This window comes from Desmodus rotundus, chromosome 12, assembly GCF_022682495.2.
Source record: "Desmodus rotundus isolate HL8 chromosome 12, HLdesRot8A.1, whole genome shotgun sequence".
NCBI lineage: Eukaryota > Metazoa > Chordata > Mammalia > Chiroptera > Phyllostomidae > Desmodus > Desmodus rotundus.
The window spans coordinates 49038932-49054109 of NC_071398.1; the positions used below are offsets into that span (position 1 = coordinate 49038932).

A 15178-nucleotide genomic window follows, 5' to 3' on the forward strand; every position below is an offset into this window, starting at 1 on the left:
AAGCAGGACAGGCTTTTACCGTAAAGGAGGCGTCCTTTACAGGTAAGAGCGCGCTGACACAGGGAATTGAGGATTTTTGTTGTTGTCGTTGATGAGACTGCCATTATTTGTAAAATGCTGTGCAGACACTAGCGACCTTTGTCCGGACGTGAGGGTTGTACGGTGACATAACAGCATGAGCAGCCTTCTAAGGACACGGTAAGCGGTACCTGCGCGCGGGCCGCAGGTGGGAGCCGTCAGTGAGCAGCAGGCACGCCCGGGGCCCACCCGCTACGCCGCAGTCCCCACTGCCGCCGCCAGGGGCAGCACCGCGCCCGCCCGGCCCGCGCCTCCCGCCTCCACCCCCCCAATCTCCGCCCCCCGCCCCCTTCCCCCCCCCCCCCCCCGCTGCGCTCCCCAGAGCCCCGCCAGACCCCGCTCCGCCCGCGCCCCGCTCCATCACCGCGGCTCCCGCAGCCCCGGCGTCGGCCCCACGCGCCCGCCCCTGGGGCCATGGGGGAGCCCCCGGGCTACCGACCCTCGGCCTGGGTGCATCTGCTACATCAGCTGCCCCGCGCCGACTTCCAGCTCCGTCCCGTGCCCAGCGGCTTCGCGCCCCAAGAGCAGGAATACCAGCAGGTGGGAGCGGGCTCGGGGGCTGGGGGGCCAGTGGTTCTGGGTCCCGCGAGAGGAACGCGCTGGGTGACAGACCCCTGCGTTCTCTGGGGGTGAGGGCCGGGCCCCGACTTTGGGGTGCCTGAGGGAGGAGGCGCGCGGGGCTCCCATTCCTGGAGGTTCCCCTGGGACGGGCGCTGAGGGGACCAGACCCCTAGCTGCTTAGATAAGAGAGGGCTAGTGGCCTGGACCCGGGTCCCCAAGGAGGGAGGAGAATGGGGGCCCTTGTATTCCGGGGTCTCTGAAAACTGCCTGGAAGGCTAGCGCCCAGGGTCACCAGGGGGGCTAGGCGTCCTAAAAGATGACCCCTCCCTCACAGGATGGACAGTCCATTGAAGGTGGGGTGCCGGAGAGAGATGATCGTGGGGTAGAGGAGAGAGGCCGGGGGCGCTCCGGTTCTGGTTCTGGGACAGGACTGAAACGGGGAAGGGGGTGAGGGGATTCAGGCCAGGGCTGGGCATAGGAGCTGGAGATGTCGGAAGAGGAGGCTTGGAGCCCGTCTCAGGACAGAAGGGGCGGTCAGGGCGCTGGAGGGGCGGGGGTGGGAAGGGGGGGTGAGGTTTGGCTTGGGGAGCTGAGGAGGACAGACAGGGGTCCGGAGGGTGGGGTAGGATGGGAAGCTTACAGGAGCCCGGGTCTCTAGCAAAGGGGGCCCAGCGTAGGTCAGCTCCAAGAGGGGCCAAAGAGCTGTCCTCTGACCCAGTTAAATTGAAGTCCTTGACTTTGTGCTTAATGAGCAAAGCTTGGTTGAGCTGTGGACGGGGTGGGGGGACCGGGTGTCCTGGTGGGGGCCAGGATGGGTCCTGGGGCCTGCCTGACCCCTCTGATCTGTCCTGGGGAGCTCCTGGGACCAGGGCTGGGAACTGGAGAGCTTAGCAGGAGAGGGGGGGTCCCAGAAACGCGGAGAGGGGGATGTGTGCTGTATTCTGAGCTATTTGGGTCACGGCTGTGCCAGCCTGAGCGGCTCCTCCCTGCCTCCCGCATGCACCCTCTCCCCACCAAAGGGGACCGCAGCCCCTGCCCCACAGCCCCGTTACACAATCACAGCCTCCAACGCCATCCGATGACTGCTCACGGCCAAGGAGATCGTCCCACACGGATGCCCACACAGCCACTCCATCCCAGACCCCGTGACCGCCTGAGGCACTCAGGCAGGCTAATGCCCCCCCCCCCTATTACAGCCAGGGTGACAGCACTGAGGCCAGAGGTCACAGAGTCACACACCCCAGGAGGGGACGTTGCCCTCTGGGAGGTCACTGCAGTGGGCACAGCTGGGAAATGATCAGGGAAATGACACCGAGCTGGGGACACACACTCATATACGCACAGATATTCACACTCACTCACTCATATGCACACACACGCCTACATACACACGTTTTCATGCTCACATCTATACACCCTCACACTTGCATCGATGCATATACATTCACATACATACATGGACACACACACACGTTCTCACACACATACACACACTCACGTACACACCCAATTACACACATATGCCCTCACACACACAAATACCCTCACATACACACATTCACACACACCCACACACTCATACACAGACACATATACTCACGTACACATTCACATGCACACACACATTCACACACACTTACATACACATTTGCATATACATACATATAAAACACTCACACTCACATACACACACATGCTCACATACATACGTTTGCACACACATGCTCACATTCACACATTACACCCCCACACACTCACACACTTCTTCTTTTTCTCTCTCTCTCACACACACCACCTGAGGCCCACTGAGACTGAAGGAATTGTGCCAGAAACACACAGATGCCCATATATCACTCTCTCACACTTGCTGTCATGGAGACATGCATATACTCACACACACACACACAGGTGTATTATCCCATGACAGACCAACTCAGTCAGAGATAACACATCTGTCACACACCCAGAAACACCAACACTCCACACACGTGTCACACACGCCCCTCAGTGAGCACAAAGGCAGAGACACTGGTTTAGAGGAAACAGCGTGAGTGAGTCCAGGAGTCTGATCCTGTCCCTGAGGTTGTCCCTACCATGCCGCGTGGCTCCAGGGAAACCCCTGCCCCACTCCAGGCATCTATGGAGACGACAAGACTGTAAAGCCTTCCCTGTAAAATCCTGCCTCATGGAGAAACCCCGCCGCCTGCTTCCAACCACAGACACTCTTTCCCTCCCTGCCTCTGCCCTCCCACCCTTTGGGTCCCTCTCCATTTCTGTCTCTGCCTGTCTCTCCTGTCTCTGAGTCTCTACTTCACCGTCTCTCTCTGAGCCGGCTGCCCTCCTGCGCCCTGCTCTGTCTTCGCTCTCTCAGTCTCCCAGTCTCCATCTCTGAGTCTTACACACACACACTCTCTCTCTCCCTCCGTGAGGCTGTCACACCCCCTCCCCATGAGTCTCTGGGTGACAGACTCACACTGTGGTGGGTGTGCAGAGCTCAGCAGCAGGGGACAGAGAGTGAGCAGTGAGTGGGGAGGACCAGCAGGGGGGAGGGGAAGAAGCCTGCCACCCCCAGCCTCACACACATCTCTAGAAAGAGGAGCCCCCACCCACCCCTGGATCCCACTGTTCTGGGTTTCAGTCCTGAGAGATGCTCTGTCCAACTACCCAGTTGAGGCTCAGAGAGAGGAGGGACCCTGCCAAACATCACACAGCCATGGGTGGGCCAAGCAGAACTAGAACCCAAGATTTGGGCTTCCCAGTGGCCCAGTTCCAAATCACAGAGCCCCAGCCTCCAGCCTGGGGGGCTGGGGACCCCACCTCTCCCCACAAACCTGAATGTCACAGGCTGGGCTTGGCCCCCAGTCTGGCTAGGGATGCCTCCCTCCTCTGCTGAGATCCTGAGTGCCGCCCTCCAGCTGAGCTGGGATGGAGCCCGAGCGCATCTGAGGCCCCATGTTGTTCATCCCTTCCCCAGGCCCTATTGCTGGTGGCCGCCTTGGCCGGCCTGGGTCTGGGCCTCAGCCTCATTCTCATTGCTGCCTACCTCATCCGCGTCTGCTGCTGCCGGCCCCCTGAGCCCCCCGGCACCAAGAGCCCCCCACCTGGGGGAGGCTGTGTCACCTGGAGCTGCATCGCTGCTCTTCTCGTCGGCTGGTAATGGGGCCCCAGGGTGGGTGGGCGAGTGGGGACCGGGTTCCCCAAGCTCTCTGTCAGGCTTCCTGTGGTGTCCTAGAATCCCACCGCAGCAGCAAGCAGAGTTGTCCCCATTTGATGGATGGAGAAACTGAGGTTCAAGAGACTTGACTTTCCCAGGGCGACGGGCCTGGCAGGACAGGGTTGGGGTGAGGAGCTGGGCGGTGACACTGCCTCGGTTTGGTGGCTCTGCCACCAAATGGCTGTGCCACCTGGGGGAGCGATACAGTCCCCCCACCTCCTGCTCAGTTTCCACATCTCTAAAATGGGTATTATGGTAACACCCACCTCCTAGTGATAAGGTTGAATGCAAGACGGTACAGGGCCCAGCTCACATCCGTACTCCCGGTACATACATGAATTCATTCAGTCAACGACCACTCCTTGAGTACCTACTATGTGCCAGGGAATAGTGACCAAGCCTGGCCAGTCACTGCGGTCAGGGCGCAGGTTCCGGTCTGGGAGACAGACTGTAGCTCTGGTCTCGCTCACCCGCAGTAACCCTGCTGGACTCCGGGGTGTCACTCCCAGTTTTGAAAGAGGAAGCAAGGGAAGGTGGCCCAAGCGACAGAGTGGAGATTCAGACCTGCAAACCCCTGGGAGCTTCTGGGACACCCCCAGGGGCGGAGGAGAGGAGCACACCGTACCCCAAGGGCACAGCCCTACCCGCCGCCCCCCACCCACACGCACACACTAGGGCAGGGCAGCGGTCCTGTTCCACAGATTAGGGCCCCGAGACACCTGCCCGGGCTGGGGGAGTGGCTCGGAAGCCGGTACTCCCACCCGCGACCCTGGCCTCCTGGAGGCTCACTCCATCACCTCCTGGAGCAGTGTGTGTGTTTGGGGGTGTTTGCGGAGGCGGCGGCTTGGCCGCCTGCGTCCAAGACGCTTCCCCTCGGGGCCCTCCTGAGCGGGGGTGGACGGGGCAGGAGGACAAAGGCCCGGTGGGGGAGAGACACGGCCGGCCCCCGCGGCCTGGAAACAAGAGAAGCTTTGTGGGGCTGCGGACAAGGACAATGGGCGGGGGCGCGGGCGGGCGTTGGGTTCCAAGGCTGGGGATGGGAGCCTGCGCTGCGGCTGGGAACTGGGAGGGCGTCCCGCTCCCTCCTCCTCTGGCCCTGGCCCCTCCGCGGAGGGACACACTGGAGTGGGGGGTGGGGGCCATTCAGGCCCCACAATGGAGCTCTGTGTGCTGGCCGCGGAGGGGCGGGGGCGCCCACAATCCCTTCCTTGGCTCCCAGCTGGCCAGAAGCTTGGGTCCCTCGGGGGGGCGGGGGGGGAAGGGTTGTGGCCGGGAGCTCCAGGCTCGGGTCCCCCAGAAGATGGTGGCTGGGGGCCTGAACTCCTGGGAAACCCCAGGGTGTGGGGGAGGGGACGGCCGGACTCGGGAGGGACAGGTGCTGAGGACGCTGGGTGCTTGGGAAAGGGTGGAGGAGACGGTGGTGGGGCCGGCTGTCGTGGGTGAGGGGAAGTCTCGACATCCTGGGGCTGGGCGGGACAGGGGTTCCGCTCCGGTGAGGTGCGAGTTAAATCTGGGGTATCCTCCCCTCTCCACTCCACCTACCATTAGCATCACAATGACGTCCCTCGCCCGGGGGAGTGAGGCCTTCCTGTTACCGTGGCAACCGGTGGGGGCCAGCCTGGAGACGTTCTTTTCCCACGATAGACTCGCCCAATAGGGCGGGGGTGGGAGGCGGGCTTGGTGTGTGAGGGGGTGGGGGACGGCGGCCCCCGGGGTCCCAGGACCCGTTGTGATTTCCCGTCCCTCCTTCTCACAGCGCGGGCATTGGCATCGGTTTCTATGGCAACAGCGAGACCAGCGACGGGGTGGCCCAGCTCAGCTCCGCGCTGGTGCATGCCAACCACACGCTCAGCGCCATTGACCACCTGGTGAGGGGCCGGGAGGCAGCGGCCAGATCCCACTCCCACCCCCACACTGGTTCCCCACACGGGGAGGGGAGCAGGGGGGCGGGCAAGGGCCTCCATTCCAGCGAATCCGAGTCCAAACTCCAGAGCAAAGACCCGAGACCTAAAATTTAGGACCCCAGGCTCAGAATTTCAGATTCACACTGTACAGCCACCCCACACCCTGACTGCAAATCCAAGCCTCTCACGTGGCTCTCTCCAAACCACACCCCAGATCTGGGACTTGGGGCTCAAACCCAGACCCCACACTCACACCCAGCCCCAGCCCTGCACTTCCACTTAGAGCTGGAACCAGACAGGGACCAAACGCCAGTGATCCCTGCCCCTGACCCCAGACCTGATGCTTGGCCCCAATGCAAACTTGGGGACCTCAGTGTTGAGACCCAGGGGCCAGACCAGAGGCACCACCCCTATCCCCAGCTTGAACTCAGACCTCAGAATTCATGTCCTGTGTAGACCCTGGACCATGAAACAGACAAGACCCCAGACTCAGAAAGGCAGATGTGAACATCAGGCCCAGGACCCCAGATCAAATCCTCCTTCTGGGGGCCTGAATCTCTAGCTGGGGTTGGTTCAAGCCACTGACCACCCAGAGCTCCTGATGGAGGCCACAGAGCTCCACAAATGGACTGGAGAGGCCCCCACCCCATCTGTCCCTTCCTCAGCTGCAGATGCCCAAACCCCAGATCTCAGGCACCTGCCGTTGCTCGTTCCTACTTCACAACCCCATCCCCTGCCCTTGGACCCCCTGAGAACACCCTCCCCTGACCCCAGACCCACCCCTGCGCCCAGGTGCTGGAGATGGTGGAGAGGCTGGGGGAGGCCGTGAGGACAGAGCTGACCACTCTGGAGGAGGTGCTCACGCAGCGCACGGAGCTGGTGGCGGCCACCAGGGGGACTCGGCGGCAGGTGGAGGCCGTGGCCCAGCAGCTCCAGGGGCTGGCCTTCTGGCAGGGAGTGCCCCTGAGCCCCCTGCAGGTGGCCGAAGATGTGTCTTTCGTGGAGGAATACAGGTGGGCAACCAATCTTCTAAATCTGTGGCAGGGGTTCTCAGCCTGGGGGGGTTGTGCCTCAGCGAGCATCGGGCCGTGTCTGAGTTGAGGCACAATGGGTCATCACAACTGGGCCTCTGGTGGGTGGAGGCCAGGAATGCTGCTTATGGCAGAGTTACTGAGACTAAGTTACGCACAGCTAAGGAGTGGAGGCCCAGGCAGCCTGCCTGCAGATACACCGCACCTTAGGTTGTACAACACGATGCTGGGTGCTCCACTCTGCAGGTGGGATCAGGGGCTGGGCTCTGAGGCCAGATCACACGTGCAAGATCACAGGTCACAGAGCTCGTGCATGGTCCAGTCAGTATGGTCCCAGGGCTCTGCCCCTGGGACCTGTGCTCTTTATAGAAGGCGAGGGCGGCCCGCCTCCCAGTGCACCCATTTCACAGATGAGCTGGGCTGTGGCCTGGGGTCAGACCTGGTGACAGGCAGAGATTGGTGTCCAGGGAGAGTCTGGGGGCCTGAGCACTGGAAGGCTGGATTTGCTGCTTCAGCCGCACCCCTGTGTGTCCCCCCACTCCCCCCCCCCCCAGGTGGCTGGCCTACGTCCTCCTGCTGCTCCTGGAGTTGCTGGTCTGCCTCTTCACCCTCCTGGGCCTGGCGAAGCAGAGCAAGTGGCTGGTGATTATGTGAGTCTGGGCTCCCTCAGCGGGCTCACGTCCCAGCACAGGGGCCTGAGTCCCACCCTGCAGCACTCTTGAGAGAGGGACCGCAGGCCTCCTGGGTTCCCACGGGGTCATTCCTCTGTCCCACGGACCCCCATGCCCTCCACGGAGCCCCCAGGCTGGGCTTTCTTGCAGTGGGAAGTGTGGGAAATCCTAGCTTGCCTGTGGAGTGATGCTGTACTGAGGATGGCAGTGATTGCTGACATCTGTGGAGGGCCAGAGACTCCTTCAGCTGTCACCACAACCTGTGAAGGAGGGGCCTGCCAGGAGCCAGTTGGGCAGATGAGGGACCAGAGGCAGGAGGTGGCCACGTCTGAGGTTGCTTGGACGTGACATGGCATTGGGGCTCATTCTACACACCACATGCTCTTCTGGAACCCTCACACCAATCCCACTGGGAGGCGCTTTCCATCCATCTAACCGAGGGGGAGATTGGGACACCGAGTAGTCAGGCCACTTGCCCAGGGCTGCCCAGCCAGGAAGTACTGGTGCTGGAGTCAACTCAGGCCAGCCTGTCCCATTTGGAGGAGCCCTGGCCTCCTCCCTGTCCCTGGGGTGGTGGTTGAGGGGGATGCGCTGGCACTGGTGCCCATGGTCGTCCCCACACTGCCCCCTGGGATGAGAGGTCCTGCTGTCTGACCCACATCCCCCCAGAGGCTTGGAGATGGTGAAACATGGCCCTGGCCGGTCTGAGCCATGGTCGGGCCCAGGGACTTTGGTTTGGGCCCCACCCCCCACTAGGTGCCCTTCTTGCTTGCTGCCCACCCTCCAGTGCTAGTCCCACAAACCCCATCCCCAGAGAAATACCAGGAGGCGATTTCGGCCCTGGAGCTGTCCCCTCTCCTGGGAGGCTAACCAAGAGACAACCTGAGAGTGTGCTTGGCAAAAACGGGGTCCTGTGGAATTCAAATCCCAGATATGGGGCCCAGCGCTGGGGAGTAGGTCCCTCAGAGTCCCAGAGGAGATGAGGCAGAGCTGGGCTGAACCCTGCCAGCCCAGGGCCCCTCTTACTGCCCGCCCCTGTGCTTCCAACCCCGGGTCAGGGACCACATGTTCAATTTGATGTCAACAACCACAGGTCTATGCCCTGCCCCAATGTCTCTGCCCCTAATTCTGACCCTCTAGGTTCCAGAGATTGGGAGTAGAGCTGTGATGGGACCTGGGGTGGGGGAAGGGAAGAGGCAAGGTGGAGAGCTTCAGAACCTCAAGTCCAGTCCCTCCCCCCACAGGATGACTGTGATGAGTCTTGTGGTTCTTGTCCTGAGCTGGGGCTCCCTGGGCCTGGAGGCAGCTACAGCCGTGGTGCGTGTAGGGTCCTGGGACCGGTGGGGGGCTGGTGCCTTAGGTCCTGAGAGAAAGGACTTTGGGGCCTGAGTCACAGGTTCTGAGGTTTGGGGCTGGTTTTCTAGGTCCTGAAGGGGCGGGGGGCCTGGACTCCTGGGTCTGAGGGAGGAGGCTGGGGGCACTGAGTCCATGGGAGTGTGGCATAGGGCAGTTTAAGGTCTGAGTCCCCTTTCCTGCTGCCTCTCTCAGGGCCTCAGTGACTTCTGCTCCAGTCCAGACACCTACATCCTGAACCTGACCCAGGAGGAGACTGGGCTTGGCTCAGGTGAGCCCACTGGTCTGGTGCACACAGGCCTCTGCACTCAGTCCTACCTGGGGTGGGGTGGGGGTGCCCAGAGTCAGCCAGGCTGCCCTGTCCCTGAGGCTCCCAGCACCTCCTGGGTGGGCTGAAAAAGACAGAGGGATAAAGATGATGGGCACCAGAGAGGGGACGAGGCCTGAGGGATGGAGGGCTGGGGGGAGCACACTGTAGTAGAGCAGACAACCTCAGAAGCAGGGGTTCCCAGAGAGTATGGAAACCAGAATGTTTTTGGTTGTGGCCGGAGCAGAAGCTTTTAGGGGCTGGGCGAGTGGCCAGTTTCAGAATGCCAGGCCACTGGGACCACAGGAGGGTCCTGACCTGGGGAGGGCCCCTGGCACTGAGGGTGGAAAGACAGGGCCCTGCCCCCAACGCCTCCCCTCGCCCCCCGACCAAGGAGGCCCACCCCGGCTCATGACCTCTCCTTTTTCCCCTCCCGCCATAGACATCCTGAACTACTATTTCCTCTGCAACCAGGCCGTCTCCAACCCCTTTCAACAGGTTAGGGCTGCGGGCCAGGTAACCGGGTGGGGGAGGACAGGGCTGAGGCCTGGACTTAGGGGTCCTAAGGGAGGATGAAAGCGCAAGGGTCCCGCCAGTTTCCTGTCCTGAGAAAGGAGTGGGCTGGGGGCATGCGCCATTGGGTACTCCTCGAGCCCTGTGTTCCTGCAGAGGCTGACACTGTCGCAGCGAGCTCTGGCCAACATCCACTCCCAGCTGCAGGGCCTGGAGCGAGAAGCTGTGCCCCAGTTCCCTTCCGCACAGGTCGGCAGTCCCGCTACACCCCGGCTCCCAGCGCAAGGGCCGTGACAGAGCCAGTGGTGTGGGTGGGGCCCACGGAAAGGGCGGTTATGTGGGCGTGGTCACGGAAATTAAGGGGCGGGTCCTGGGATATGGGCGGGCCTGGGGACGGCAGGGTCTGTGGGCGAGGCCTGGGTGCAGGTGTGGGTGGAGCCGTGGTGGGCGGGGCGGGGCTTGGTCCTGAAGTGGGGGCGGGCCAGGAAGAGGGGTTGGTGGTTGTGAGTTGGTGGTTGTGAGCGGAGCCTAAACAAAGGGGTGTGGTCCGCCTGTGGGGGCGGGGCCTGAGGAGATGGGCGGGGCCCCGCCACCTACAGGAGTCGTGGGGTAACCACCCCACCCTCACCGCAGAAACCTCTGCTGTCCTTGGAGGAGACGTTGAATGTGACTGAAGGAAACTTCCACCAGTTGGTGGCCCTACTGCACTGTCGAGGTTTGCACAAGGTGACTCCTGGCCCCTCCCCAAATTATTCTCACGGGGAGCCTCTGACTGGACCCTGACGGTCCTCCTTCTCCTCCGACCCTGCTGGTCTTTTCCCCATTGTCCCCAAGAAATCTATCTGTCAACCTATTGTTTATGTATCAGGTAGTATTCTCTACCTAGTAACTACCTACCCTATCCATCTATCATCTAGATTCGTTCCTTTTTTCCTCCCTCCCTCTCTCCCACCCATCATCCCTCCCTCTCCCTCCAGTCCACCTGCTCCCTCTCCCCTTCTCCTGGCCCCTCCCTCCCAAAGGCTGTGCAGCTTAGTGAATTCTGGAGTGAGACTGCCTGCGTTCCAGTCCTAGCTCTTGACCTCAGGCAAGTCACTGACTTCTCTGTGCCTCAGTTTCCTCCCTTAAAAAAGGATTCGGGGGTGAATATCTGTGAAGTTCTCCTGTAGTGTGTGCTATCACCTGCCTGAGGCAGGGGTGGGCAGGACACCCAGGAGAAGGAGAGCCTGGTGACCTGCAGCCTCCTTCCAGTCTAGGCTCCGACCTGGGCTGTGTGGAGTGTCCCTGAATCTCGGTTTCCTTCCCTGTGAAATGAGGGAGGGGGGTCCTGCTTTACTGGGTGGTTGTGAGGGCTCAGGAGGACAAAATCAGCCTTCCCCCTGGGTGCACGTGGGCTTTGCTAAGTGCAGGCTCTGGGGTCTCACCGAGCCCTCGTCGGTGATGCTGTTGGGATTGAATGGCTGTTACTGTCTGTTTTACGGACTTGGATTATAAGGTCCACAGGGCTGGGTCACCCCACTGGCCTGTGCATGGGGTCCTCACCCCTCTCATTCTCCTAGCCCCCACAGCTAGGCAGTCACCCAGTCTTGTCCCTTCTGCTTCCCGGCTGTCCTCATCCACTGTCTGACACACACCCCCAACCCCAAGAGCCTGCTGCAGTTTAGGCCTGAGGACACACACCTCCTTTCCTTCCCTGTCTGTGCCTGGATGGGCTCTTGATTAGGCTGCCAGATTCTGCAAACAACAAATACCTTTTTACTCTAAGTGTGTCCCAGCCACACTGGGGAGACACCTTTACTAGGTTTTTGTTGCTGTGAGGCATCCAAAATTCAAACCTAACTGGGTGTCCTGTGTTGGACCTGGCAGCCCGACCCCCAGAGGGACCCGTCCATCCCACAGGACAGGTCTGAGCTGCTCCTTGCCATGTTCCGATCCCAACCATGGCTCCCACTGCCCCCAAACTTCTAAACCTGGCATTCTAACCATGGGGCATGGGGGCAGCACTGAGTCAACAGTCGGAGCGGCTGAGTACCAGAGCTGAGGAAGGTGGGATGGGATTGAAGGTCACGCTGCTCTTTATTCACACAGCCCACATGTTTCTCTATGGTCCAGATGGACAGTGGGCCGGAGTACAGCCCGGGGGTTTCCTCCCTCATGAGGGAGGAAAGGGAGGAAGGAGGAGGGCGGGTCAGAGTCTCTGTGGTCCACTCATGTACCGTGTGAGCCTGTGTCCCCATCTGGACCTCAGGGTCCCCGATATTAAAAGCAGGATGCGGGAGCTCAGGGATGACATGACAGGAAGGTGGGCTCTGAAGCCTGACAGACCTGGTTCCAATCCCACCTCTGCCCCTTCCAGGCCGTGTGCCTCTGGGCAGGTGGCTTGCCCGTTCTGCCATTGCGAAGGGCAGCAGTGTGAGCTGTGCCTTTGCACAGCTGTTAGGGGATGAAGGGATGTCGTGCGTGTGTGATCCTGTGGATGCAGAACCCCGTTGCCCTGATGGGCCCCTCCCCCAGGCTTCACTGGCTCAGTACCAGGCACCCCACCCTGACCCCCCCATGCAGGGGCTCAAGCCAGAAACCTAGAAGATCCCTTTTTTTCCTGCCCTTACCTCCCACAACCATGTTGCTGGCGAGTCCTGTTGGCCCTCCCTCTGAAACCCATCTGGAGTCTCAGCACCGCTGACATGCCATCACCCCTACAACCCTGGTCCTCCCCTTGGTCACCTCCCGCCCAACAGCCAGAGACTCTTCCCTGTCCCCTGCTTGCTCCCTGTCCCCATCTGCTCTCCCAGCAACAGCCAACAGCTGGGTCAGCCTTCTAAACACAATCCGATCAAGGCCTTCCTTCACCTTAAGCCCTCCAAGGATTCCCCTGCACGCAGATTAACGTCTGCTTCTCGCAGGACCTGCTCGGGGACTGTGTGGTTGGCCCTGTCTGGTTTGCACTCTTGGCCCCTTGCGTCCCTTCCTCAGAAACGTCAGAGAAGCCTTCGGCCTGTCTCAGTGCTCCAGACCTCCCCTGGGCCCAGCTCTTTCCTGTCGGTGCCATCTGGGCTGTGGGGCCCCAGGACTGCCTCCCTTGGCAGCTGGGAGGGGGTGGGGGTGGGGTGGAGCTGGTTACTGAAGTCTCCGGGCACCTGCCAGGCCCCTGGCCCGTCCTCATTAATGTGTGATGGCCAGGTAGTCAGTAAATGGGGGCCCTGATGATTTCCCGGGGTAACAGCTGGATTTACCAAGTGTGTGTTCTGTACAAGGTGCAATTCCAACACAGAGAGTCTTCTAAGTGTTATTCTGGGTGTTGTCCAAGGCCAGCAATTTTGCCCAGGAGACACTGGGCAATGTATGGGGATATGTTTGGTTGTCACAACTGGGGAGGTGCTACTGGCATCTACTGGGTGGGGGTGGGGGGGGTTCTCAGTGACAGGAGGCTGAGATTTGAGGTCATACCTGTGGGTGTAATAATGACCGTGACCACAGCACCTACTATGTGCTCAGTGCTTCCTACGTGCCAGGCTCTGTGCCGAGCACATGTGACGGCAAGGAAACTGAGGCACAGATAGGTGGAGTGACTTGCCTAGCATTGCACAGCTGGGAGGACAGTGTGAGTGGCACCCAGGGTGTGCAGGGAGAGGGCACTGCCCACTAAGGCCCCCCCTGCCCACCCAGGACTACGGTGCAGCCCTGCGCGGCCTGTGCGAAGATGCCCTGGAAGGTCTGCTCTTCCTGCTGCTCTTCTCCCTCCTGTCCGCAGGAGCCCTGGCCACCGCCCTCTGCAGCCTGCCTCGAGCCTGGGCTCTGTTCCCACCCAGGTCAGGAGGGGAGAGAGGAGGGGGGAGGAGAACAGGGCAGGGGTGGCGGCCGTTGAGGGGGCAGCCTCCTGATGGATTCCCCCGTCCTCCCTCTCTGCCACTGCCCCCATTGCACCCCAGTGACGACTACGATGACACAGACGATGACGACCCTTTCAACCCTCAGGTACTGGACCCCTGGGTCTGAGGGAGGAGGGGCTGGGGGCCTGGACCCTGGGTCTGAAGGAGGAGGCTGGGGGCCTGGACCCCTGGGTCCGAGGGAGGAGGCTGGGGGCCCACACGACTGAGCCAGACTCCCCTGTCACGCCCTCCCGACTCCCCCCCGCAGGAATCCAAGCGCTTCGTGCAGTGGCAGTCGTCTATCTGAGCCCCTTCTCCACGTCCGCCTGGAGCCGGCCCCTCCTCCCCGGTGAGTTGCCAAAATAACACCCCAGCTCTCAAAGCCCGCCTCTGCCCTCCTCCTCTCCCAGTCTGGGCATGGTGGTAGCCTTCCCCCCAGCGTCCAGTGCCCTGTCTCTGTCTCCCCCTGCAGTTCCTTCCCTGGCGGCCAGAGAAGACCCCACTAACCCAGCCTCACTGGGCTCCCACCACTAACACCACCCCTGGCCACGGACACCCCAAACAGGACTGCCTTCCCGCCCTGCCCTCTCTCTACGAGCCCTTAGCCCTGGGAGAAGGCTGACAGCGGGGCAGGGCAGGGCAGGCCAGGGCCCCGGGCTGGCCGGAGAGGGGGGGACCCCTCCTCCTTGGCTGCCAGGGCCGTCCTTGAAGAGACACGCGTGCCCTCCCTCTCACCACGCATTGGTGGGCTCAGGGCCCCTGATCTCAACTTGTGGCACTAACTTGGGAATGGGTTGATTTGAAATAAAAGGGAAGACTTTATTTTACAAGCAGCTGGGTCCTTCCTATTTCTCCCCTCCTCAATCTGGCCTCCTGGTTGGAGGGGGTCTCCTTTCCGCTTGGAAGGGGGGGGGGCCGGTATCGCTTCCACTCGGCCTCCAGGCCACAATAGCAATTCCTCTGGATTTTGCTATTGGAAACCAAACCAAACAAACATTTCCTCCTGATTACGCTAAAAGCAGTACACATGTCCTGAACAGGAAAACAGCCATCCTGGGATGGAAGACACAGCCTAGATCTAGGTTAGGTCTCGGTGTGCATGTATAGGACAGAAGACAGATTTCAAGTCAGGGTGGAAAGGACTGATTGGTTTTACATCATTGCTAACACGATGCACTCTCCCTCTGGAAGAAAACCCTCTATAGACAAGACGGGTGAAAGATGTCAGTGTAGGCAAGGGGGTAGAAGTATTTCAGGAGGAAAGAGAATTTTGGATATTGTACACCATGCTTAGAGGCGGTGGATGTCCTAAAGCCAGAAAGGAAAAGGTAACCTAGTGTACAAATAGTGGAATGAAAAATAATACCGTAAAGGGGAAAGTTGATAGTCTGGGGGAAATTGTGTTGTTCTTTTAATAAATACTACATATGGCACAGAAATATATAACTCTTACTACATAAATATAATTTACAAAGCTTCCACAAAGAAAAAGGCTAACCAACTTCAAAACAAGCAACTATGCTGAACATTCAATGAAGTGAAAAACCCAACACCAGTAAACAGACGAAAAGACATTGAAACCTGGATAATTAGGAACTATAGCGGAAACACATTTTTCCCCCCACCTCCCAGTTCTCGTACAACTAAAATGAAAGGAGCGCTAACACCCCCTGCTGG

General features: G+C 60.4%; 1 protein-coding gene across 2 annotated transcripts; it reads left to right on the forward strand.

The window, feature by feature from the left end:
* The first annotated feature begins 411 nt into the window (after positions 1-411).
* Positions 412-14323, forward strand: TTYH1 (tweety family member 1). 2 transcript variants are annotated; one of them, XM_045203394.3, is made up of 14 exons: positions 412-618; positions 3614-3792; positions 5610-5721; positions 6550-6770; positions 7343-7438; positions 8704-8776; positions 9008-9083; positions 9562-9617; positions 9789-9881; positions 10266-10358; positions 13299-13441; positions 13562-13607; positions 13770-13850; positions 13974-14323. In XM_045203394.3, the coding sequence occupies exons 1-13, from the start codon at positions 493-495 to the stop codon at positions 13806-13808; spliced, it is 1353 nt and encodes a 450-aa protein (XP_045059329.2). In that variant the 5' UTR covers positions 412-492; the 3' UTR covers positions 13809-13850; positions 13974-14323. The 2 variants fall into 2 exon arrangements, with proteins under 2 accessions (XP_045059329.2, XP_045059328.2); XM_045203393.3 differs by lacking the exon at positions 13562-13607.
* Positions 14324-15178: the final 855 nt, after the last annotated feature.

Bases quoted from the DNA above. Each gene is read 5' to 3' on its own strand.
- TTYH1 (XM_045203393.3), top strand. From the start codon at position 493: ATGGGGGAGCCCCCGGGCTACCGACCCTCGGCCTGGGTGCATCTGCTA. The intron at 619-3,613 runs GTGGGAGCGGGC...TCCCTTCCCCAG, and splicing joins AAGAGCAGGAATACCAGCAG to GCCCTATTGCTGGTGGCCGC. The intron at 3,793-5,609 runs GTAATGGGGCCC...TCCTTCTCACAG, and splicing joins GCTGCTCTTCTCGTCGGCTG to CGCGGGCATTGGCATCGGTT.